General features: G+C 35.5%; 1 protein-coding gene across 1 annotated transcript in view; it reads right to left on the bottom strand.

The window, feature by feature from the left end:
• Positions 1 to 25,416, bottom strand: part of KCNH8 (potassium voltage-gated channel subfamily H member 8) — a gene marked incomplete at both ends in the record, with an annotated part of 172,677 nt that overhangs the window by 95,209 nt on the left and 52,052 nt on the right. Inside the window, 2 exons of the mRNA XM_082290170.1 lie at positions 4,984 to 5,115; positions 19,723 to 19,956. Of these exons, the coding sequence (XP_082146296.1) occupies positions 4,984 to 5,115; positions 19,723 to 19,956 (366 nt within the window). The remainder of the gene's footprint in view (positions 1 to 4,983; positions 5,116 to 19,722; positions 19,957 to 25,416) is intronic.

Raw genomic sequence — 25,416 nt, 5'->3', positions numbered from 1 at the left:
CCTCAACATACTTCCTCCTGACAGGTATAAGTGCTTTAAAATGAAAAACTTCTCCTGAATATTCACTGCAGTAGCTTGAGCAATCATGAAGTAGCTGAGACAGTAATTAAGCAGAATAAATCAAAGTGCACATTGCAGAATTTCTTGCTCAAGACTATTCCCACTCCAAATAGACATTTTCAACATAAAAATATCTGTAATGTAAAGTGTTTGGCACATGGTATTTCACTGCTGGCACACAGAATGAACAACTCCTCCCTCCAAAAAATGATGAATAATCAGAATAATTCTGTCTCCTTAGAAATTCATATGGACCTAAGGATTACTAAGAAGCCAGTAAAAGCCAGCCAGTTGAACCATAGCATGCATCTTAGTTTAATTTGTGGTGACAAAAGGTGTAGTCCAACTTTTAATTCACATTATTTCAAGGGTGAAGGCATCTTTGCCAACAGGCAAGCCAACCTGAAACATGAAATTCTGTTTAAGAAAAAGCTTTTTTTTTGCTTTATGAGGAGTCAAACACTGGAACGGAGTGCCCAGATAAGTTGTGGAGTCTCCATCCTTCATGTTATTCAGCACACATCTGCACGTGCTCCTGCGCAATGCATTCAACCTGACCCTTTGAGAAGGGGTCATTGGACCAGATAATCTCCAGAGATGCCTTCCCACCTCAACTATCATGTAATTCTGTGGCATATTGCACACATTTTTAGAATAATTGTTTTCAAACAAAGAGTTCAAAATTTTCACAATAAAGAAACCTGAAACAAAAGCAGATAGATTACCAATAAAGACTAAAGGAATCTTTGTGGAATGAGTCAAATTAAATGGGAATTTTAGCAGTGACTCTAGCAGTGGAACTCTACATCTATGTAATCTAAGTTATTACACATTAGCATACAGATTAAAGGTCTAAAAGTAGTCACAGAATAATTTAAATTCTTATTTTCCTACCTGGATTCCTGTAGTCCCACTAAATTCCAGCATATGTTCTAGTGTTTTATAGAAGGTTCATTTGCAGAAATGACAAAGTACTGACCCAGTCATACCACACTGGAGTCCAGATTTGGAGAATGGAATTTTAAGTTTAATCACTTTTCCTCCAAAAGGACAATGCAACTTTTAACAAGCTCACCAAAAAGTAGCTCATTGTAAATGAGGATGCTAAAATAAATCTCCCACAAAACTACTTGAGAAACTGTTTATTAAAAAAACCCAAACAAATAAATATTTTCCTGCATATAGAAAAGACCATCAATTTGCTTACAAAACATAGTTTTAGGAAGAAAAGGTGGTGACTTGCTTTTCACAACAGCAAAGGATTACAGGTATTATTAAGCAGATGGAAAGCAGAGTGTATTTCTGCAGTAAACTTACAGGTAAGGCAAACATGTATTGTTGAAAGCAAATTACTGATACTGAAAAATTGAAGCCTTTAAGGATATTGGCAAATTGACTTAAAAAACCAACCCAAACCAAACCAAAACAAAGAAGTGTGAAAGTTGCTGACTGTCACAGCACTTCTTAGACTGCCAAACTTCTCAGGCATGTGTTTTTCCATTTTTCTTTTATGAAAGATTTAGAACAAAGTCTGTTTCTCCCATTGGTTGATAAGGCTCTTTTCACTGGAAACTTTTATACAGAAGAAAAGCAGAAAAACCCTGTTAAATTTGTATTTCGAATGACACATTCAAAAGAAAAGGTCACAGACAACCTCTGATATTTGGGCTGGGTAAAGGAAAATAAGCTAAAAAAGTGGACTTTTGCAAGGCACATTGGCACAAAGGACCAACTGAAATTGTGTGAACAGACAAGATAAAATAGATAAGAAAATGCCTGCAGAAAATCAAAGACAGTATTGGCTCCTGAGATTTGCAAGAGTAAATATACAGTGCACAAGAAGAAAGAGGCCATAAAATCAAGAGATAAAGTTCAGGAAGGTGTCATTGTAAAGTACAAGGAGAACAAGATTTTACAGAAGAAACAGGTGATATCAAAATTAGGAAAGATCCTAGGGAAGTAGGAGTCTGGAGAAGACTTTTGGAGGCACAAGCATTGACAGTGTGCTATTATAAAGTGCTGGTGGAAGACCAAAGGGGCAGACTTAGGAGAAAAGGAACATGAAAGAATTTTGTTAGATAAGTTTGCTAAGGAGTTTAGAAATTAAAGGGAGATGGAACATGACTATTAATGACCCATACAAATTATAAAAGTCAGTTCTGGGCAGAAAGCAGAAGAGAGAGACTGAAACAAAAACACTGATAAAAGGGCCTTGCGTGGGCAGAATAGCTTCATACTGAGAATGTTTGTATCTAGGTCCTCCTTCCATACACAGTCTAACCTCAAGAGGTATGCTAAAAAGGCAGTAGAAAACTGCATAATGGCAATAACCTTATAGAAATAGCTCAGTTTCAACTCCAAGTTTAAAAAATATTTGGTTTTTGAAATGGCAGATTCAGTAATCCTTGAAAAAGTAAATCAATCTCTGAACATTAAAAAAGTTTTTTCATACATCCAGACAAAACACCAACTCAATTTTTTGTTAATACGAGGTGCATCCTACATGCCTGATAGTAGCTGTGGTCTTTACGTCTAGAAGTTAAACCTTCTGAAATTTCAGCTACTGAATGAGTTGCACAGATTGTGCTGGGAATTCTTTTCTAACAATAATGAGATGATATTCACCACTGGAGGATTAGTGAATCACTTTGCATAGGAAGAATTTTAATGTTATTAAAAAAGGGCTGATATACCACTACATTTATTTTGATATAGACAGATAGATTTACATAAAATTAAAATACTGGAATTCTTTGTAAATATTTTGAATAAATTATTAAATCCTGTTTGTTATCTCATTTCATTATATGAAACACAGTATTTGTCAAAGCCCCACACTAAGTTACTTTCTGCTTCCGTGATGCTAATAATATAAAATGATTGTCATGGGTTTAAAATTAGTATGAAGGGATGGAACAACCAAGTTTCAGGATGGTCCTACACAGAATATGTCATGGAAGAAAACCAGGTGTCAATATTCATAAGTTTGTAGCAATTGAATGGGCATTTGCTGGTGTAGTGTAGCTCTGAGTAAGTGCATTCCTGTGTCAGTACACAGCAAGAGAAGTAGTATTAGTTTGTAAGTGTGCTACAGGACACAGGAGTTAAAATCTGCTTAGATTTATAATTTAACATGGAGCCACATCAAAAGACCATCTTAATCCATCCCAAAATAACCCTGTAGCTAAAAAATGTTTGTCAGATAAACAATAGCTGTCATTTTGCAGGTAATCAGCAACATACCTATTTCAAGTCATCAATGGCATATTGAATGTGATTTCTCACCAAGTCTGTCCTGAAAATTTGCATCACTTGTAAATCATTAGGCTTTAGAGCACAGATGTTCTGACAATCTCTCTCCTACATGGTTCCACGTATCAGGTTTTAATAAATTACTTTCCTAAAAATTTTATTAGGGTAAGGTTTTCTGAGGTTTAAGGAGAAACAAGGTAAAACATTTTTAATGTTTTTATTTTTTTACTTCAAGAGGTAGCAATTTCTTGAAATTGAATATAAAGAAAAGCAGTAAAATGTACTTGTGTTCTAGTCCAAAACCATTTTTCAGTCTTTCAGCTTAGAAATTTTCAAATACATTCAGTGCAAAAAGTGAAGGATGCAAAATGCCCCCCAAACCCATCTAATAATCAGGCCTTGAAAAGTAAGAAAAATGTGAAATTATTTGTCCAGATGTACACAAGAGGCAGACATCGTAAGCATAACTGTTGGTTTATAAATATTAATCAGCACAAGAGAGCATAATATTTTTACAATTTAAGGCACTAATATTTCATAAAATAATATTGAATTACACATCTCTGTAACTGGAATGCAACTTTTTTGTTGAAATATGAATATTTAAAGCCAGAAAAAATTGAATATTAATTGTTCCCCTACTTTAGAAACCCATGAGGGGTAGAGGTGTTCTAAGGGCCATAACTACGTCGTTTTTGAGATACGCAATATCAATGGCTATCACTGGGTGAAATATTTAAGTAGATCCCAGAGTAGCACCACGTTGGAAAATTCAACACTAATGACACTTTACAGAATGCTGAGAGCTACTCTTTGTGTCTATAGCCAAACTCTTTCTAAGCAGCTCCTTTGAGATGGATAAATTACAAAAGTGTTAGTTCACAATGCCTTTACACAATGCAAATCTGGAATAAGTTCACTGCCTTTGATGCACAAGTCGAAGCTCACTGCATAGCCTTCGTCCATCCACACTGACTTTGCTTTGTGTTAGCAAAACTTAGCAAACCTTGATTACACTATACAGTCAAAATTGTTTTATGGCAGTTGTGAGCCATTACCATATGACAATTTTCCGAATTCATGGAACAGAATCCTTGCAGTGTTTCCTTTCAGAAGCAAATAAAAGTGAGAATGTATTTCTTATAAATTAATCCTGATGACATAATATGTCTTATAACTTAATAAAATGAAATGAAAATGAGATGAAACAAGAAAATATATGCTTATCAATAGGAAAAATAATTTTAAAAGCTGTTTTAAAATCTGGTCATTGGAAAATATGAAAAAATTAATTCATTTATCTCTCAGCCATGCTGAAATTAAATTCACAGATGGAATGTTTGAAAAGATCTAGCTTTTCTAAAATACCAAAATATACCTCTGTAAATCCAGAGAGTAAATAAATTAAATCATGGTAGATAAAAACAAATTTAATTTTTAGGACAAAATATTCTGTCTCCTAAATTCCACGTTTACAGAATCTGTAGCAATATGTAAAAAAAAAAGCAAACAGATTTTTTATTATTCAATGTCATATATTAATTTCTTATTTGGAAATCTAGGAGGTCTCTATATTAAAAAGTGCACACAATAGAGAATGCTCATGCAGGTACAATTCTTAAAAACATATAAATGTTGGTTCTTATCAATGTTTTTGCAATTCACACAAACCTTCCTTTTTGTCTTCTGCAGCAATCTTCACTTTTGTGTCTGTTATATCTTTGAAAGAGGCCAGAAAGAGTACTACATCTCCTTTTTCATTCTTTATAGGAACAATATCCAGTAAGCACCAGAATGAAGACCCTGAAACGATAAAGAATGAATTTAATTCAAACAGCTGTCTTTTAACAGAGAGAGGGGGGAAAAATGTGAACTGCTTATTTAGGAGGTCAGTAGTCAGGGAATCACAGATGTTCAGCTCATGTAAATCTCTTTGCATTATTGGTTGAAGCTCTGTAATACTGCTGTCTCCAGAAGCAAGACATTAATTGAAATGCAAAATTTATCTACAGCGATCATTCATGGAGTTTAATGAAGCTGCTTACTCCTCTGAAACCATGCTTTCCTTTGAACTCTCAGCTGATGTTGCTTATTTCCTGGAATAGCTCTCACTTTGTTAATTTGACATCTGAAGCCTTCATGTCTGCTATAGAATCGTTCTACCTTAATCACGTGATTTGATACTCATTAAAACCTCTGATAGTCAGAGCATCATTCCACTAATTCAAAGATATTTAAACTAATCAGATACCAGACTTAGAATAGAAATAAACTCATTGCATCTTACAGATTGTGAGATAGATAATATCACACATCATCTCTAAAATTAATATCAGCTATCTTCCTTATTACCTTTAATGTTCATCTCTTTAAGACTGAAGTTGGATGACTCTGAGTTTGACAATATTTTTAATTCTTGTCAACCTTTCTCTGTTCACACCTGCTACATAATTATGCAGCTTAAAATAAATTCTTACTGTTTTCCCTGATCATGTCACATGTCCTGTTTGCAAGATATGTTGCTCGATTCCAATGACACCATTCATAAGTTTCCTGTTAACACCATTTGGAAGAAGAAAATATTTAATGTCTAGATGTAAATATCCTAGATCCCACTCCAATGCATTCTGGGGTAACTCAGCCCAGCACCAGACTTTTGTCTCTTTCAGGTTTCAGTTATCAGTGCTAACTACCTCCATCCATCATCAGCCTACTAATATTATATAAGTACCACTAAAGGGTTTTAAATTTTTTTTTGGTACGTGTCTTTACACTTCCACAACCTGCTGCTTCACAGCATACTATTTTTAGCATTCATTTACAAGCACAAGTCTACTTTAATTCACAAAAGGAAACAAGATTAGTTCCCTGGACCACTGCTGCCCCAGCTGACTACTGCCAAATGATCAGCTGAGTTTTGGAGGAGCCCTTAGGAACAGCAAGCAGTTTAGTCACTTCCTGCTGTGCTCTCTTCTGAAGTTTTCAGTTTTGAAAAAGAACTGGGCACAGGAAGATCACAGTAAAGTTTTATTATTTAAATTTTCAAGTGTAAGTTCCCTATATGCCTTTTGAACACTACAGATGAGCATGGTAGGTGAAACAGCAGCTTTCCTTTTGAAAGGCCACCACAGTTAAAGGTACAAAAATATGCTTCAAAGGAAATTCATCTGGTCCTCTGTCCTGATTAAACTTTCCAAGAGCCACACAGGCAGCTTTGAGAGTAACATTACTAGTTCAGTAATCTGGTAGCGCTTCCACTTAAGGTATTTAAAGAAGGGACAGGGAGAAACTGGAACAGGAGGAAAGAAAACTGGAGAACAGAAAAACTTTGGAAAGAAACAGACTGGCTTTGTATTGGGTTTAAATATTCTTATTCCAGGTTGAAGACAAAGTAAGAAAAGTTGTCCTTTTAAAAGAAAATAAAACTTATGTCAGAATCAGAAGCAAGACTTTTGATTTTCCTTTTTTTTTTTTTTTTTTTTTTTTTACAGATTTGACTCTATTATTGAAAACTCTGGGAAAAGCTGCTCAGTAGCATCACTGTCAGAAATGTTTTAGATAGTCATCACCCTCTCAATCTGAAGTGGTCCATTCAAAGAGAAGAAGCATTAAGAAACTTTACTGCTTAGAAATAGAATCATATTTACAAAATATGTGGTCTTCACAAAATACCATCATAACTTCTAAACTGGCCAAACTCATACTGGCAAAATTACTTCCTACCTGGCTGCATTCTAGCAGTAGTTTCAGTGGGCAAGAAGTCACTGTCAACTCCTTTTAAACACCACGAGGAGGGGCAATGATCTTTTAAGAATATGTTTCTATCTTCTCCAGAAGTGGAAGCATATCTTACTCTTTTCAATTGTTTCATGTCTTTTCTACACACACACATGCACACACACACACTCACACACATGCCATTTAAGGCCTGGAAGAAAGTTACAGACATCAGCCATTTCAAACTAACTTAATTCAGTTATAGTAATATTGTCTGAAATTATAGATTTATAGGTTTAAGGGAGTTATTATAACATGGTTCATCATTAGAAATAGAGACAAATCCATTTAACATTTAATGATTTAATGCATTTTCTCTTTTGTATAATCAAAGCACATTTGAATTCTTTACAGGTGAACATTTGGTCACTGAAATTTTTATTTTTGAACACTGGTCACTGAAATTTTTCCATATCCTCTCATCATTTAGTTTCACTTGCTGTTTCTCTCAATCATATTTTTTTTCATTTTGTTTTCTCATTCTCCTTCTCTGTAAATATATCCGAAAATATTTTGACTAAGCAAAGCAAACACATAAAATACGGTGTGTGCCACTAAAGAAAACACACACAATACATCCACAGGCTACTTCTCTAGTTCCAGACTAGTGCCCTGTGCAATGGGCTGTCAGTCCTGGCTGTATTTATACACTCAATCTTTAGAAGTCCTAAACTGAGCTTGTTGGTTTGGGGTTTTGAGGGTTTTTTCTGCCTTTTTTCTGAAAGGAGCAAATGAATATGAAGTTGTCTTCCGACTAGATGAGATGATCTGTTTTAGATCAGGACTAGGTCAATATAAGGCTGCATTCTGTCAAGAGCAGAAATGCTCTATCTTTCACTATTGAGGAGCATTCTCAGAAAAATATACTCCAATGCAATCCATTACTTAGCTTTTACTGAAAGCCAGCATCATATAATTCTATAAACCAAAAGCAGAACTTTCTCCTCATCATCTCCTCATCAAAAAAAGTAGTGCCCTATTTTGTTACTGTTCTCTTGAATGCACTCATCTGTGAGACAGAAATTCCTTCCCTGCTTCAGATGGTGCATTCAAAGGTTTTCTGTATTGTCAAGAGTCGTCTATCAAAGAAATTTCTTTTGGAGGTTTGTTTATATACAGATTCTTTTTATTGCTTCAAGACACCACTCGTGGAAAAAGAGTCTAATCTTTCTCTTGCATTATGAAGGGTCAAAATATATTTTAGTATCCCCAAGGCTTATATAAGCACATCACAGGGAAGGAGAAAAGAAACCAAATGAAGCATAATCTTATCACAAGACAATTTGGCTATAGTCCACCTTTTATATATACATAAAAAAAGAGAGTGCTTTATGGTCACTCTCTCAACCACCCTTTCTACCTTTCCTCGTTTTGACAGCTAAAGTCTGTCCGCTGACTGAAATCAAAACGAGGGTCAACAGATCACAGCATTTAAAAGGGAGATTTTATACAAAATCCTGCCATTAGAATGCCAGTAGCCTTCAAAGGCAAACATTCTTTTCACTAGAAACTAAGGCCTGCTTGAACCATGGGACAGACTGAGACCATTAGCTCTGTTGATGACCTGTGTGCATTCACTGTATGATAATAGGCAATCTTTAGTTGTGCCCACCCCAGACAGAGCCCAATGAAATATTCAGAATGGAAAAAAATCTTTGGTGGATATTTGGATATTGCAAAGGTTTCATAATAGAGATATGAAGTGGGATGATGGACAGTAAGTTTATGTAATTCTTTAACAAAATAATTAAACTCTGCACCCATCTTGCTAAAATTTTACTTGATATGTTTTTAGCCATACATATACCTAAGAAATACTTGGAATGAGTGATACTCATGCAAAGCTATGGTTTCCTTTTGCTCTCGACAGTCTGGGAGTAGCTTTGTCCAGGAAGAAAAGCTTAAGGCTTCTTTTGACTTTTTGACTTGTGTCAACCATCAGTGGTTATATCCACTTCCAGACCTTCAATTCCTCAGGACTTGCCACACTGCTCTCCAGAGGGACGCTGATGCAGCTTATACAGTCCCTTCCATCATTCAAAGGCCAGAAATGACAAATGCACAAATTTCTGTGATCTATTTCTGCTTCTCTGTGGTGCAAGGAAGAGGGATCAAGCTTTTGTGAAGCTCTGAATCTGCACATAACATATTGAATTAACCACACGTAATGGTTCCTAGACTAAAGAACCCAAGTACCTGAAGAAAGAAAGTTTAAATGGTTTGCATATTAGATATACAAGTCTTGTGGCACAAAACAATAGCTCTTCAAGGAACAGTAATAATAAGGTATAAATGCATAAGAGGGCAGAATTAGGCTTCACAAGCCATCATAAATCTGGAATATTTCTTTTTGTTTAAGTAGGTGACTCAGTAAACTAAATGGTCTTTCAGGCAGACAAAATCAAGCTTTAAAGAAAACTATTAAAACACATCATCCTATTTCCAGGGATTTATGTAGAAGACAAAGATAAAAATATTTTCATGTAGATAGCTATAATAACTTGTCAACAAGATTGATGCTGAATCCTCAGCATTACAACAGTGTCTTCTTGGTGGTTACTAATTATCAGCAAAATAAACTTGCTGCTGGATGCATCATAACACCAGAGATGTTCGGGTCTGATCATTTCCATTTTTCCATTACAAAAAGTGTTCACTTCAAGACTGACAGACCAGGATACCAAAGAGTTTGAGGAAACCAAATTGTCTCTTTCATCAGTTTACCCAAAGATTCCCAGCCTCACTGATAACACATCATTTTGAAAGTTATGTGGTTTTGACATGATGTCAACATTTTGTTGAGGAGAGCAAAGTGCAAAGAAAACAATGCTCAAAAAAATTGCAACTGAACTGAACAGAAAAGGAAAGGAGTTGTAAGAAAAGAATAGCTATAAATTCAAGTACTTTCTCTTTATTAAATATCATAACTTCGACAATGATCAATGAATACAGCCAATGTAAGTTTCTGCTGCTTTAAGCAAAGTACCACCTCATTCTTCTCCATCATCTCTGCAAAAATCAAATTTATAAGTTAACAAAACCTATAGTTTATTTTTCTTGAATTGTGCTATTGCAGGTGCCAGCCTGTCTGCCATACCCCAGTGACATCCTTTGTCCAGAAGATGTTGCAAAACTAAGAACTCATATGGGCTATCTTGAAACTGACTTATACGGGAAGAGGTGGTTGTGTTAACATTTTCATATAGTGGTAAAGAAGACTCAAGAAGTTGTTTCCCCTACTTATTTGTGACCACCAGGTCTTGCTTACATCCTGGAAATAAGCCTCCTTATGAGTTTTAACAGTCTATATAAATCTATTCCAAAATGGATTTATAATTCATTAATGCATCCAAAATGCATCCATTCCAAGATTTATTTACATCTCAAACCAGAATATAGTTGTATCCCAGGAATTCAGTAGACCAAAGGTGTAATAAGATACTTTAAAAACAAAGCAAAAATTTTATTTCAGTATGAAAAAGTAAGGAATTATTAATCCTGTGGAGTTGATTTAAAACTTGTTAAAAATAGCTCTCCAATCCTCTATATACCCTACGGAGTGACACATGTGATTATTCAAATCTACTGCATCTCATCAGAGATACACAAAACCATCCCTCCATGTCTTCCCAGCCTGTTCTGTGCCCAGCTTCAACCTATGCTCTGTTCCTTCTGCTGCCAGGTAATTCAGTGCCTCATATGTCATACTTCTCATATTACCCAGCATGTCTAACTTTTCCTGCCATCACTGTCATGATGGAGAGACAAAAAGAGGGAAAGGATGTTCAAAGAGAAGACCCTTTTCATCACAGCAATCTCCTATCCTTGCCTTTCCTGAAAACTGTCAATGTTAAGCAGAGAGGATCTTAATTCACAACCCCAAAGCTTCTGTTTGTCACTATTTGCACACCGACTGTTGGTGTTATGGCAGCTCCTAGTTTGAGTGCATGTCTTTTGCAGCCTTAGTGGAAAAGACATGCACTTATCTTTGTGTGCAACAACTAGTACAGTCTGCAGTGAACATTTTATACAAACTAATTTATGAGCTCCAGCACATCTACATTTCAGCTTTGTTTACTCAGCTTTCTGGTCTCTCCTTGTATAGCTTCCACTATCTTTCCTACTTAATGAAACCATTTCAAAATCCTCTAGTTACATTGAGTTTTCCTTGAACAAAAGCAGAAAACTAAGCAATGCCTTTTAATGCCATGTGAGATACAATATCCTTAAGTGTACTACTTTCTTTTTGTCTGCCCTAATTTCCTTTTCCTATCTCCATCCAGATTAGAAAAGAAAACGACATTTAGGGAGATAAGTACTTCCCTGATGTAATACATTTACTGGGTTGCAGTTATGACAATTAGAAAAACACACAGGATTATCTAAAAACTCAGTTAAGTCAGAGAGATGCATTCTGTTTAAATGCAAAAAGCTTCAGGGCAGACTCATAAGCATTATCAGTCTGCAACTTACTTTCCCTCCACCTCCAGTGATCATTACTTTATCACAGTTATATTAGTACAGGGCATTCAGCATTTGTCAACTGACTCCTGGGAAAGTAGTAATTGAGACAATCTATTTAAATAAACAAATATACAATACCTATTGCTAAAACGAAAAATAACCCAAGAAAACCAAACAAAAGCAACAGAAAACAAAACAAAATACAGTTTCTTCAATATCTTTATACAAACTGCTTCAGAAATAGTCAGGCTCAGTCCTTCCTGAGCAGTGTAGTGTTTACTTCATTGGTTTCAGTTGAGCAATTTCCAAATAAGCCAAATTTTCTTTCCCCTGATTACTATATTTTTGAAATCTGTTTTCAAAATTGTGTTTATAACCTATGCTCCTTATTGCTTTTAGACTTTCAGAGACAATATGTAGATGTAATCACAGTAGTAAATATGATTTCTCAGCCTAGTTAGGGATGTACTTTTGAAAAGAAGGCAAGAAATTTTCTTAAACCAGCATGATCTCTCATATATATGTATGTTTTTATATATATTTGCATATATATTCATATATATATAAAACCGTGTGTTTATTATTTTGAATTTGTGTCTGATATTTTGACATCTGAAGGAGTTATACATTCACCTAAATGCAGACGTGTTTTCAAATTACATTATTTTGCTTTTAATCTAATTATTTTATTATCTGAAAAGAGAGACTTCAAAGATGGCATGAAATTTCCTGCAAGCAAAATATCCAGCAATCTCCAAACAGACCACTACACCTATAAAGACAAAAATCACATTTCTAGTTCCAAAAAACAAGTGATAATATAAACAAAAAATATCTGGAAAATATTTTTGTGACCCTCACTTTGGTGTCCCTAGCAGTGGCAGCCCCTGGTAACAGAAGGCTGGAGTCTGCAGAATGGGAGATCTCCCAGCACTGGTAGAGGTGCTGGCTGCAACCTCATGCTTATTCACAGTTTTCTAAAGATGTGACATGGAGAAAAAGGGGATTCTGCTGGTTACTTGTCCACTTACATTGCAAGGCTACATTTTAGAAATGATCAATTTATTTTGCACTGCTTTTTCCACAGGGTTAGGTCAGAGAATATTTTGCTCTGTAATCCTTGTCTATTATTATTGTCTTATCTGCTAATATTAATCAGAAGTTATCAGCAAGTTTGAGGATTTTCTGTTGAGGCCATGATTCAAGAACTTTAACCTGCACTTCATATGAAGTCCATGGCCACCTTTCTGGAAGGAAGGGGCTAAAGCTGGGAATTGAGAAGGAGTCAAGTCATGTATTTGAACTGGTAATTCCATCCTGTCACGTTTGGGGTTTTTGTAGAGAAGGATTTTGGAACACACACTGAGCAATTACGTAACCTGGTAGAGAGGATTAATCTCCCCAATTCACCACTTGCATCCATGTGAGTACATGCTGTAAACAGACTCTGAGCCTGCCCGATGAAACAAATTATAGTAAGCCCACCAGCTGGAAAGCAGTAAGTTTTAACCTTCTAGTTATTTAACTGCTCTATAAAACCAAACTACTTTTGAAATTCTCTACCCAAATCAGTGAGAGGGTTCAATAGACACTGCTAACATGACCCTCCTACCACTGGTCCGCATCATAATCCAGTACATGGATTTAGGGATCATGGACAAAATAAGGAAATGTCAGCAGAAGAGAGGAATATGGTCATCAGGAGAAATGGTACTTTGAACTTTCTTTATCCAAAGAACAACCTAAATATGGTGAAGCACAGGGACCCAAGTCAGCTTTTAGATAAAGCTTGATTTAAAGCTCATAAAAATAAAAGATAGCAGACTCAATATGGCCATAAAATTGTGAGAAAAGTTGAAGAGTGACTGGTCTGATGTCTTATGAACATCCTACTGCAAAATAAATACCAATATCTCTTACTAAAAATGGATGTATAAAAAGTAGCACAACTAAAAAAAAAAAGCATCCAGCAGTACCAACACCCATTCATACCAGGTGCAGCTGGAAGCCCAGGGCGCCTGTGTGGAAATACTAATTGCATCTGTTACCAGTGAAGGGCACCAAGTTGTAGCAATGTAACAAGTAACAGGAAAATTTCATACAGATTTATTTACGTATCAATGTGGTCGTAGGAGACCAAGTCTTTTCTCAGTGATCTATGCTTTTAATACATCATGTTGCTACTGGAAGAAGCTATTAGCCAATATCTGAATGCCATCAGAACGGAGTATCAGCACCATCAGGAAGCTGCAGTCTTGTTAAAGTCTCATTAAATTCTAGGAAAAGATCTCAGATGGTTTAGATCACATTGCACACAGGGGATTTTGCTGCTTTTATTTTTTTCCTTCTAACTGAAATTCATCCCCTTGTTTTGTCTTCTCTCAGGCTTTTGCTGACTGCTTCACCCAGGCCTCTGTTGAGTTTAAGCCAGGGCACTACAGAGGAGCACAAGCCTGCTCTAACTTCCCCTTCTACTGCAGAAGCTGGGACTGTCTTTAAAACATCAAAACACTTCAGAGGCACACATTAACTTTCATCAGAAGCCATGGGTCAATCAGATGAAGGGTTTGGAGAGAAAAGGAACCAAAAATTCCCTCTTCTGTGAAACAGAGGAAAATAAGGACTTGTCTTCTGTCTATAATCTATACTGCTTTTTAAAGAGGAAGACTTCACCAAAATCAGCGAAATCTTCTAGTAATTACTGAGCTATATGAAAGGGGAAAATGAAAAAGAATAAGAAAACAGAAAAAAAAAAGAAAAAAAGAAAAGAGAAAAATAAAGAAGAAAGAAGAAGAAGAAGAAAAAAAGATTCCTTTTATAAAGTTACAAATTATTTTTTAGGGCTCAGGTAGCTGCAATTAGATATTACCTTCAGACTAATCTTTCAGTATTGCTCGCTTTTTTTATTTCCCTCATCCTGTATTTTGTACCATAATTTAGCAAATGTGAGCAAGCGTACCACAAAAGCTTTCTTATTTTTAGACAACGTTTTTAATGCAGAGAAGCACTGAAGCAGCAGTGAGGCCACATTGCTACAAACTGCTCTGTCAAGCAACTTGTCAATGGGCTTCCTCTACATTAATAAGTAGATGTCCCTAGAAAATTGAGGTCTCTCTATGGAAATACTTTTAATACAGTCAGAAAATTCTAATAAATATGCCTTTTCTTACTGCTGGGTTTAACTTCCAAAAGACATGGTGGATTTCAGGAGATTGTTAAAAAAGGCAGCCAGTTAATGTTAGACTCCCATATTTCAAAATACTATAGGATATTTTTGGACAATCATTAAAAGTATATGTTTAAATTTCTTGTTGGAAGGAACAGATACTGTTTCTGCAATGAGAAAAATACTTTCTGTAGAGAAGCTTGAGGAAAACCCAATTTTCTTTCATTGAAAAATAAATTAATTTCCCCTCAATTTCTTTATAATTAATTGATTCTTCTATAATTTTAAATAACATTCTACTCTTTGTCTAAAAATAGCTTTTCTGTTTGCTTAACACAAGGAATGAATTAAATACAAGTGATGTCATGGAGCCTTTGCTATTCTCTAGCCACCTTATTCAACCGCAAACATGGCAGAGGCAATGGATGATATCTCATGGCCTGAGCCTTATTTCGTTTGCCTGTGGCTGTCATTGCTGTTCATGTGAAACACTGTTACACCCAGACTTCAAATTGCCTTTTGCATGACGAATCCAGTAGCTCAGTAAGAGGGTCTGAGTTTTACCCTTTCTCTACTCATAATTCTACCCATATGAAACGATACCTTAATCTTGATCTTCCAGATAAGGATACAGGCTTATCAAAACACATGAAGAGACAAAATACCTTCATTTAATATTACTGACTTTTAAGAAATGAAGAAATAAATACAGAAATTAAATATATCATATCTTCCTGTCCTTATGATTTACTCACCAGATCTTTAGGGACCAGGAACTACAAGGCACATGCCTAAGACATAACCCAGAAAGTATTTAAATCAGTGTACACATAGAAGATTAAAAAGTGCCCCTTGAGTCCTGGTGAACCATCACAGATGAAGCAAACTCTGCTTGCAGCCAAGTCCTAAGGCAGCTTGTAAAGATAGTCCCAGCAATGCCCACTTGGTCCAGTCCTCTTACAGTGGGGATTCTTAACTATGCACAAAAGCTTGTGCAAACAGCCCTTTTTCTGGGGTGCACAGATACAAAGGTCACCACAGTGAAGTTTCTCAAACATGCATAAATCACATGCAACCACTGCTGATTACATTGTGTTTTACACAACTTATACATGCACAGAAAGATGCTGGTTTCCTTTCAGTGAAGGAAGGCTGTGGAACTACTACATGTTTTAAAAGGTTGTGTGCAAGCACAGACCTCTTTTCAGACACTACAAACCTAATTTTGAGACATAGGAAATAAGCCTGATGGGGTCATAGGGGACCCAAGGTGTGACCTTCTCAGCAACTGAAGATGGAGAGCTTAGACTGGACTAAGTCACTGATTATGGGACTTATTGTAGCATTATCTTAGGCTGTAAGAGAAATGGAAAAATCCACACATCTGCTCAATTGTACTTCAGTTTGAGGAATGTGAAGACCTCATTTAACTACCTGTAATTGCTACTGACAAATTTCAGCAGAGGTCTGACAGGGAAAAAAAGAAAAGTTTGTTTAAATATGGTTCTTCAGCATAGTGTCCAACCGCTTTGAGATTGTTCTAAACAAGACATCCAGGAGTGAGAATTTTTCTCGCGACTCACTTGAATTCTGAAAGGTTAATTTACATTTCCATTACCATAATTGACAACTTAATTTGTTGCAGATGTTTTAAAGAAAATGTAGAAATAGTAACAGAAAAAAAATTAAAAAATCAGCTCCTAAGCAATATAATTTTAAAACTTTCTGGAGAAGGCAACAATCATAAAATTCCTTGTCTTTCAATAGTTTTCTTTTCTGATTGTCTTCAAGAAACGAATATAGCTCTGTCAAAGAAAAAGCTAGAAACTGACTGAGGAACCAAAATAAATACTGAAGCTATGATGAAAAGTGTATTTTGAGTTGAATTTTCAAAAGACATCTCTCTCTGAAGCTGCTGTATCTGCTGCCGTACTGGTCTGTGCTAACATGGCAGAAAATATTCAGGATGAGAAGGTACAGCCAGTTTATCCTATTCTAAGAATTTATTAAAATTCCAAAATGAGAACACACATAGGTAAATGTTCTTATCCACTTCTAGTGGTTTCAGAAGGATTGGTCAGAGCACAACTGCTTAAGATGATTCTTTTCTTGAAATCCACACCCAAATGACAAAGACAATGAAATACTGCAGTTCATCTGACAGAAAATCCACTTTACTCAGCTTCCTACCCAACTCCTTGCACACCACTCTTGCTGCAGTATCAGCTCAGAGCAGTCTGGAATTTCCATTAAATTTCATGTGGATTGCTGGGGTTGCTTTAGTTATAGCAATCTATCCTTTAACTAACAATTATTGAGCAGAGGTGCTATGTGAATTCTTAAATGATGGTTAAATAACTGTGAAAGATCCATATTCAAGCTTAATAAATTCAGATCAAAACTACTTGTTTAGAATGAACAGTCTAATTTACTGATAAAAACTGAATCAGCTTTGAAGTAAGTTTAAATCAAATTTAAAATATTGAAAAATATGCCAGGTAAGGAATCAATGCATATTCAGTTTTGTAACCTTGAATATCTGCCCCAAAAAATAAGACAAATATGATCTACATTTTAGACCAAATCCAGAAGAACAAACTGAAAGTTATTGTATTCATACATCCATGTCCCTTATACTAATTTTTATCGTAATGTTGTACTAACTATTAAGATTTCCATAAGAATTCTGAGGCACTTTAGTCTATTCCGTGAGCTCAAAATGATCCCTGAGGCCTGAAAGTGCTCATTTGGTCTTGTAGTTAGGCCCACAGAGCAAGGCTGTGCCAAACAGCAGACTAAAGCCAGATAGGTGGTCCCCCTCTCACACCCTAAAGCCGTAACAGGACATTGAAATGTGACCCTGTGATAACTAAACATTGCTAGTTACTTGTCTCCCACCGATCTATGCTCCTAGCATTACACAGCCCAAATGACAATTATTTTGCATACTGGATAAACTGGAATGTATCCACACAATCATTTCTGGGATATTATTCCCAAAGTTCTTATGTCTTAAAATATTTTTAAACCTTTTTCTGCAACAAAGATGAAGTTGAATAAGCTTAACAGCTTCAGAAGTTCAGTTTTTTCTCTGAAAAAAAAAAACCAACAACAACAAACCCAACCCAAACATAAAACCATTTAGCTAAAATGGGTGATCTGCCAAATTTGGAGCCTGAACTTTGCAGCTCTATTGGAAAACCAAGATTATTTTTTAAGACAAATTTTTCTTTTATACAAGAAAGTCTCATGTCATTTTAATACCTATTCATTTCTGTTTCCCAGTGGTACAGAAACACATGGAAATGAAAAATATAAGAGGCAGTCTGGGAAATTTATTCCTATTCAGAAAATATATTGGAGTGGCTTCCAGTCAAATTATACACAGGGATGCCTGTAGGATGGATAGTGGGAATTCTTTTAGCCTCAACAATTTCTCTTTATCTGTTTATCTGTGATTCAGCTACTTCTCTGATAATTGACCTGCAATTTCCTTCTACCTGTATTAATAATATCTATTATAGGTTTGAAGCACCCTTTCACAATGTAAAGGAATCACAATTTATCCTTCAGGACAAAGAAAATGAAATTTATGTCTTAGCTTTACTTCTTTAATTTAAATACCTTGAAATATCTTCTTACCATGCCCAGTTGTCACTGTATAATACTGGAGAAAAGGTGCTCTTATCCTTCCAGGTTAAAACTATTTCCCCCCTATATTCAGAAATGTTTTGCAATTTGGAACTACTTTATTTAAATATCCTTCCTGAAACAATTCCAAGAAACTATGTGAATCTCTTCTATATGTTAAAAAACAGAACCAAACACCCCCCACACACTCCCAGGCCTCCCCAAAAAGACAAGACAAGGAAGCATTTAGCAGGATATTCCAGATTAACTTCAAAATTTCATCCTATGAAGAGCAGCAATCATGAACACAAGCCAACTAATCAGCATTTCTCCTTTTTGTGTTAGTGAAACTGAAGCTGCCTTCTAACACTCTAAATCACTTTCTTATCACTATATAGTTTTTACTTTTAGAAAATAACTTCTTAAAGCATATAATAATAATAACAGTAATATTATTTAAAGGGAAAAGGTTTCATTAATAAAGACAGAAGTAGGGACAGACAATGGCAAAATGTGGTCTAGACATATGCCCATATACTCTTAACTATACAATAAAAGAGAAAGTGATACTCAACACCCATGGATCCATTGAGCCAATGGATCTCTAGGCTCCTGTTACACTGGTTGAAATCCTGTCAGTATCTCAAACTTAGTGTCACGTGTTTGAAGATGACATGAATGTGGCCATAGGAATATATGGAATAAGCAGCCTGAAGCAGCTGGATATAGCTGAAAGCTGGGAAGTGTGCATCATGGGCTTCTCTCTTCTGTGCCTCAGGCATCTCGACTATGAAATTGTCCTTAGAAATGTCTTGCCATAGGAGTCAAAGATGTGGTGCAGCTTGAAATTTCCTGTAGTCTGTGGGGTTACTTGATGACCAGAAATTTTCTTTGTGTGACAATACGGACTTGAACATAAATTTTACTTTTCCACTTCTTGAAAGTCATTGCTATTGTGTTTATGTATAGTGGCTGTTGAGAAGAAATCACTTGGCTCATGCAGACATCTGAACATTTTAGTGATGGGATTTACGTAGCCTGTCTACCTTATTGTGAATATGAATATTTTTATTACAGATTCAGCAATAAGGGATAAAAATGTCAATATAAGAAAAAGCAGAAAAAGCAGTGTCATACTGAGTGCAAACAACAGTTTGGGATCCTGAATTTCCTCTATTCAGCCTAGTAACATACTTATATAAAATCAATAACACTAATATAAACATAGTCTCAATGTGTCATTATTCAAATATATTCTTGTAGGTTTGATGATAGACACACTAAATCATTACATAGAAATGAACATATATATATTATATGCATTTATGCTAAGTTTCATTCTTTAGGACCAACAGAATAGGAAAGAAACTTACCATTCTTCTTGTAGAACATGATTTCTCCTTTAAATTCTATCTTTTCCTCCAACGATTTCTCAATTTGAAGAATCATCTGCTCATTTGTTTCAGCACCAAGTAAAAATTTGCAGCTGCAGCTCTTCTGCATGACTTCAGTCCGTGCAAATCCAGCAAGCTCACAGAAGCCATCAGAGCAGTAAACAATGGGGAATCCTTTAGCCACCTGAGCATTTGCTAGGATGAAGTTACTATCTGCAGAAGAACACAAAAGTAAAATATGAATTAAGTCTAAATTCTACACCGCTTGACATAGTTCTTTCTTTAGCATCACAAGAAGGAACAAGTGGACAGACATTTAAAAACATTTAAGTCCCAACTGCCTGCAAACAAGAATCTAACTTCTGGTTTCAGACTATTATTCTTAAATTAAATCAAGTCTAATAGTCCACAGATCATCATGCAATAGTTCTTCATGGCTTTGTACAGTTTGCCTCACCGTCTCCCCTCAAGGAATACTTTATTATGGCTGCCTCTGAGGTAGGTATCAACACATTAAAACAACCACTTGACCAAACACTGGTGAAAAATATCAAAATTTTGGAGAAATTTGAAACTTTATGTTATGCTGCCACTCAGACTACTCTGCAGTCTGAACAGCTGATGTAAATGCAGCTACATCATAAAATACCAAAAAATCTCCATGGTCTCAGTAAGACAATGTTGACCTATATCAGCACTCAAACTAATTTATTCTATATAATTTTGCAAGGGAATCCTTAAAAGTGCAGTTGAGTGACATGCCAGGCTACATGGAATTAGGGACATTCTAGACTACGTAGAATTATTTGTCCTTTGTGGAGTGTGGGGTTAATTTTGTTGGGGGTTTGTTTGTTTGCTTGCTTGCTATTTGTTTCCTTTGTTTTTGTTTTTTAGGAAAAAAGATTAAATATTTCACCCAAAATCAGTCATCTGTCTTTTGGAGCCCCACCATACTTCTCCCATATGAAACAGACACATCAAAGATTCACCATTTTGTTATACTTAATTTTTCAGTGTGTTTAAGCTGCAACCATTGTGCATGATACATTCAAGAGTAGCATGTTGACATGGGCATCAATCAACAAAATGAGGTGTTTTAATTTGATTTCAAATCTTTGGCAAATCTAAAAGTTGAACCTATTGACAACCTCATAGCTCATTCCCATCCATTGCTGAAATGTTTTTGAAGGCTTTGTGCCTCAGACCTTCATCTTCAGCCTATGCCAACAACTCTGGCCCTTTACAGTTTTTTCAGTTACCAGGGAGACCTTTTCCAGATAACATATGAACTTTTCATACAGGTTTTTTGCCTGTGTTTCCTTATCTTGAAGTAAAAAAAAAAAAAAAAAAAAAAAAAAAAATTATGTGCAGAATTTGTCTACATTTCACATCGAGGGAGGAAAGACTATTTTTTGCCTATTGCTTGTTAAGAAATGTTTACCTTACAGCTTGCTAGCAGGAGTTTAGGAGCAGTCTAGTCCCAAGACAGATACCTCTCATTTTTCAGACTTATGTGCAAGTGAATCCATCTGTATGTATTAAGGAGAAATACTATTAACTAACCACAATCCCTTGATAAATATTCATAAATTTAAAGAGAAAGAAATGAATTATTTTAATGGAAAACTCAGGTTGATATGCCTAATCCCCATACAGGGATATATTATTTATGATTGGGAAGGGAAGGACAGAATTCATAAACTAAAATAGAGGAAAAATAGGTCTATTTTTCAGTCTGAACCATCACAAGAGTTCTATATCTGTGACATCCCAAAAACTTCAGCTATGTTACTCTTTAATTACCCAAGGCATAAAATACTGTCTTATACTGGAAGATTTCAGTATTTTAAAGACAATGGAGGTTTATTAAATGATCAATTTGCTCTCAAGACTTTCCTTCAGTTACTCATATTTTGTTTAAATTTAATTAAATTCTTTCAATAAATGATGGTTATGTTAAAACTGTCTTTTCCCATTTACCAAATATGTTTTTAAAATGCATCCTGGTTCAGTGCAGTGCTTGACTTAGCCTGTCATTTTTATTTGCCTAACTGGGGAATAAGCATCATTACCATTCATGAACTAACATGCTGCTCCCCCTGTCAACACAAAACTAAATCCCCACACTGCCAAAAGAATTAAAGTCATATGCTTGCAGTGCATAATGACAATGTGACAGTGCAGGACCTGCAGATCATTCATACCAAATATATTTGTAGCTAGCAAATTAATTTACTTCTCTGTTTCTTGTTGTTTAAGATGCAATTATGTGGTGCAAAGGCTGCTGTGGGGTTTTGCTTTTCTTTTTAATTCTAATTGTTCAGAATTGTATGAAGCAGAATATAGAACAACAAAGGGAAAAAAAAGGTAGAGAGGACATGCAGTAGTGAATGAATATCATTATTAATAGGAATACACTGGAGCTTACCAACCATGCCATGATTTTATGAAAAATGTAAGGTGGCCAAACTCTATTGTCATTTACACCAAAATAGACCCAGAATAATTGTAGTTACTTTAACATTCGTGGAATAAACCAGTTTACTTATGAAAACCAATCCAGTAGCAGCTAGAATAAGAGCCAATCTTTCTCTTAATATCAGCAGACATCTGATAAGACTTGTAACCCTAATTTTACTGAACTTTTTGAGTACAACAGCAAAGCATCAGCATCAGGAAAATACAATCACAACTATATTTGCTGTTTTTCTTGAGCTTGAAGTTCAAATAAAATAATGAGAGATGCACCTATAATCCCAAACTAGTACACTAAGGGACATATTTAAATAATTTGTTAAAAAATTACTTGTCATACCAAAAAGGATCAAGAAACATTATGCCCAGTAATTGCATGTGTCATACAATTCTTCAGTGACATTTATTAAGTGATTAGCATTTACCTATTACATAAGGCAAATTAAAAAAAAACAACCAAAAGCTAAACAAACCCATACCTTAAAATAGTCTGGTTAAAAGTTTATTTAGTTCTGTAATTTATTTTTATCGCTTCAAATCTTTAGTATCACTTGCTATTACTCATGCATGTAAAACACCATAAAATATTTCAAAAAAAACAAGTACTGAGGGTGAAATTTCTATCATTCAGGCTTTGTTGTGACACAAATAACAAACCCAGCATTTAATTTCATGATCTTCAATGATAGCTAGATGGGTTTTAAAATCTAGAGTAAGATAGATGACATTTTCTTTAGAATAATTTTTTAGAAACCTATGGACTGAAAGAAAACACATTTATTTATTTTTTAATTTGCAGCAGGAAAGTTGCAATGAGTGATACAAACCTATTGGTCTGTATATTTTGGTAAATGTTTGTGTGTAGATTGCTACACTTCCATAATAATATAGAAGTTGTTGAATTCCATATGATTCTTTCAGCACATTGGCCTGAATATTAAGCTATTTTATTCAGGTTGATCAGAAGACAATATTAGATTACAGGTAGATGTTTCTTTTAAATTTTATTTTTAGATAAGAAAATACATCCAAGATAAACACTTGGTCTATTGAGAAAGATGTAACCCTGAACTTTGGGGCATTTGGAACAACAAGGGTAGAGCTGCTGAAAAGCTATGTAAGAATGAACAGATTTGGACTATTGAGGAATAAATCTGGTGCAGGTAGTTCAGTTTGCCAACTGCACACTGAGATGCAGATTGAGCTCTGGGTGGGAGCCTGAGGCAAGAGACCATGAACTGCCAACCCTTTGGTTAGCAAAGGGCACAAAGATGGGTGGATGGACTCTGAGGGACACAGCGGAGCAGATGATTCAGGAGAGACTTGTGTGAGGAGATACTGCGAGGATATAAAAGCCCAGGGGTTCCTTTGTTGAGGGTCCTCCTTGGAGGCACCAGCTCAGGCTGTTTCTGTGTTGCTGTGCCATGAATAAATGGCTTTATGGAAAGAGTCACCTGAGGGTCTGCTCTGGGAAAGCTGGCGTGGATTGGGTAGGGAAACCTGGTCTGACTGTGTGAGTGTGGGATGTTCAGGGAGTCCAGCAGGCACCTGTCAGGTCACTGGAGCCACCCATAGTGAAGGGGCCTCGGTCCCAGCAGTCAAAGTCTCTGAGCTGGGAGTGTGACTGGCAGAGTATCAAGAGAATGGGCAGACTGGATGTTTTCTTAACTGTTTGACCATGGGTTTCAGCTCAGAAGTTAAGCGCTGGAAGTGTCTGCAAAATAAATTTAAAAATTCAAATTGGATAAACATACTTGATTTTATGTCCAAGCCTGCACGGGTTGGGCAAAGGATGATTTGGAAGTGCCTCTGTTAAGATGGGACAAGAAGTGTAGATACAAAATATCCAGCGTTCACCAGGTTTTCCTTTAGCAGCAAGTCAGCACAGATGGATGAATGTGAGAGAGGTCCCTGACTAGTCAAAGCAACTTAAAAGCAGATTTTTTTCAATTGTGATTCTTTTATTTTAAGCTCATTTTCTTTGAAGCTCAAATTACTTTTTCACATGAAAGTTTGAAGGAAGACTATTAGGAGCTTGCACACCTGCATTCATTTCAGAAGTAGAACATACTGGAGAGGATAGGACATTGATCAACAGAAGATTCATGTGGTTTCAAGAAATCTCTACCAGAAACACATCATAAAGCCAGAGAATCAAATAAGATGAACCAGAACCTTGTTAACTATACCTTCAATCACAGGCTTAGACATTGTTGCACTGTTTCAATGATACCCAAAAATTATAACCAGAGAAATGGAAGAAATTTAGATCTTATGCTGTCTGATACAGAGAATCTTATCCTCTAAACATCCCATGACAAAGTTTTAGAATTGAGATAATTAAAGAAAAAGGCTTTATGCAATACCCTTCCTCCTAATTAAAGCCCACAATTTATCTGAATGTTTGTAATGACACTGTGCTACATTTTCACTCTGCACTCCCTTCATAAATCCTACTGTCATATCTAGCAAAAATGACAAAAGTGTTTTTGCTTTAATACTGTGGCTATGTGTGCTATAAATCTCATCATTGTGCTTCCCCAGTTCATTTATAAGTTCTTTTCAATCAAAGTCCAGAAGGTTTCATGAAGAGAATACCTATCTGACGTCTTTTGCAACTGAGCAAAGCCAACAACCATTCTAATTTTAAATATTAAATTATTTAAGAATTAAAAAGGAAGAAAAAATCCTACAAAAGAAAAAATCTTTAGCAATTAAAGAAGCTGCATTAATTAAGCAAGTGACTCACACGGTTACTCTATTGATTGTAGAACAGTCCACAATTCTTCTGGATGAAAGGATTTACTCACTTAGATTTGATTCCACAGTTTGTACACAGGCAACTTACCAAGGGAAATCTCATTCCAGGTTCATGCAAATTACCGTGACAGGCAACATGACCACGTTAACAGTTAAGATTACTGATTAATTGAATGATTAAAGTAGCATATGAAAACATTTAGCTTTATGTTAGCACATTTAGATGCAAGTGAATTTAATTAGAGCATTTGCCAGCTAGTGTCTTTTCAATCTGATCGAGACCAAGATGATTTTTATAATGCATACACTTCCAAATATTAAAATTCCTCTTGAAAAATCTCAGTACAGTTGACTGGGTCACTAATGTGAGGTGAAGATTTATCTAGATCTAAGAAAGTCAGAAAGAAAGCTGTTTATACTGATGCTTCCTCCCACTAT

Source organism: Coloeus monedula, assembly GCF_965178545.1.
Source record: "Coloeus monedula genome assembly, chromosome: 1".
Lineage (NCBI taxonomy): Eukaryota > Metazoa > Chordata > Aves > Passeriformes > Corvidae > Coloeus > Coloeus monedula.
The sequence above is the reverse complement of the archived record's forward strand: the minus strand, read 5'-3'. Positions and strand labels throughout refer to the sequence as shown.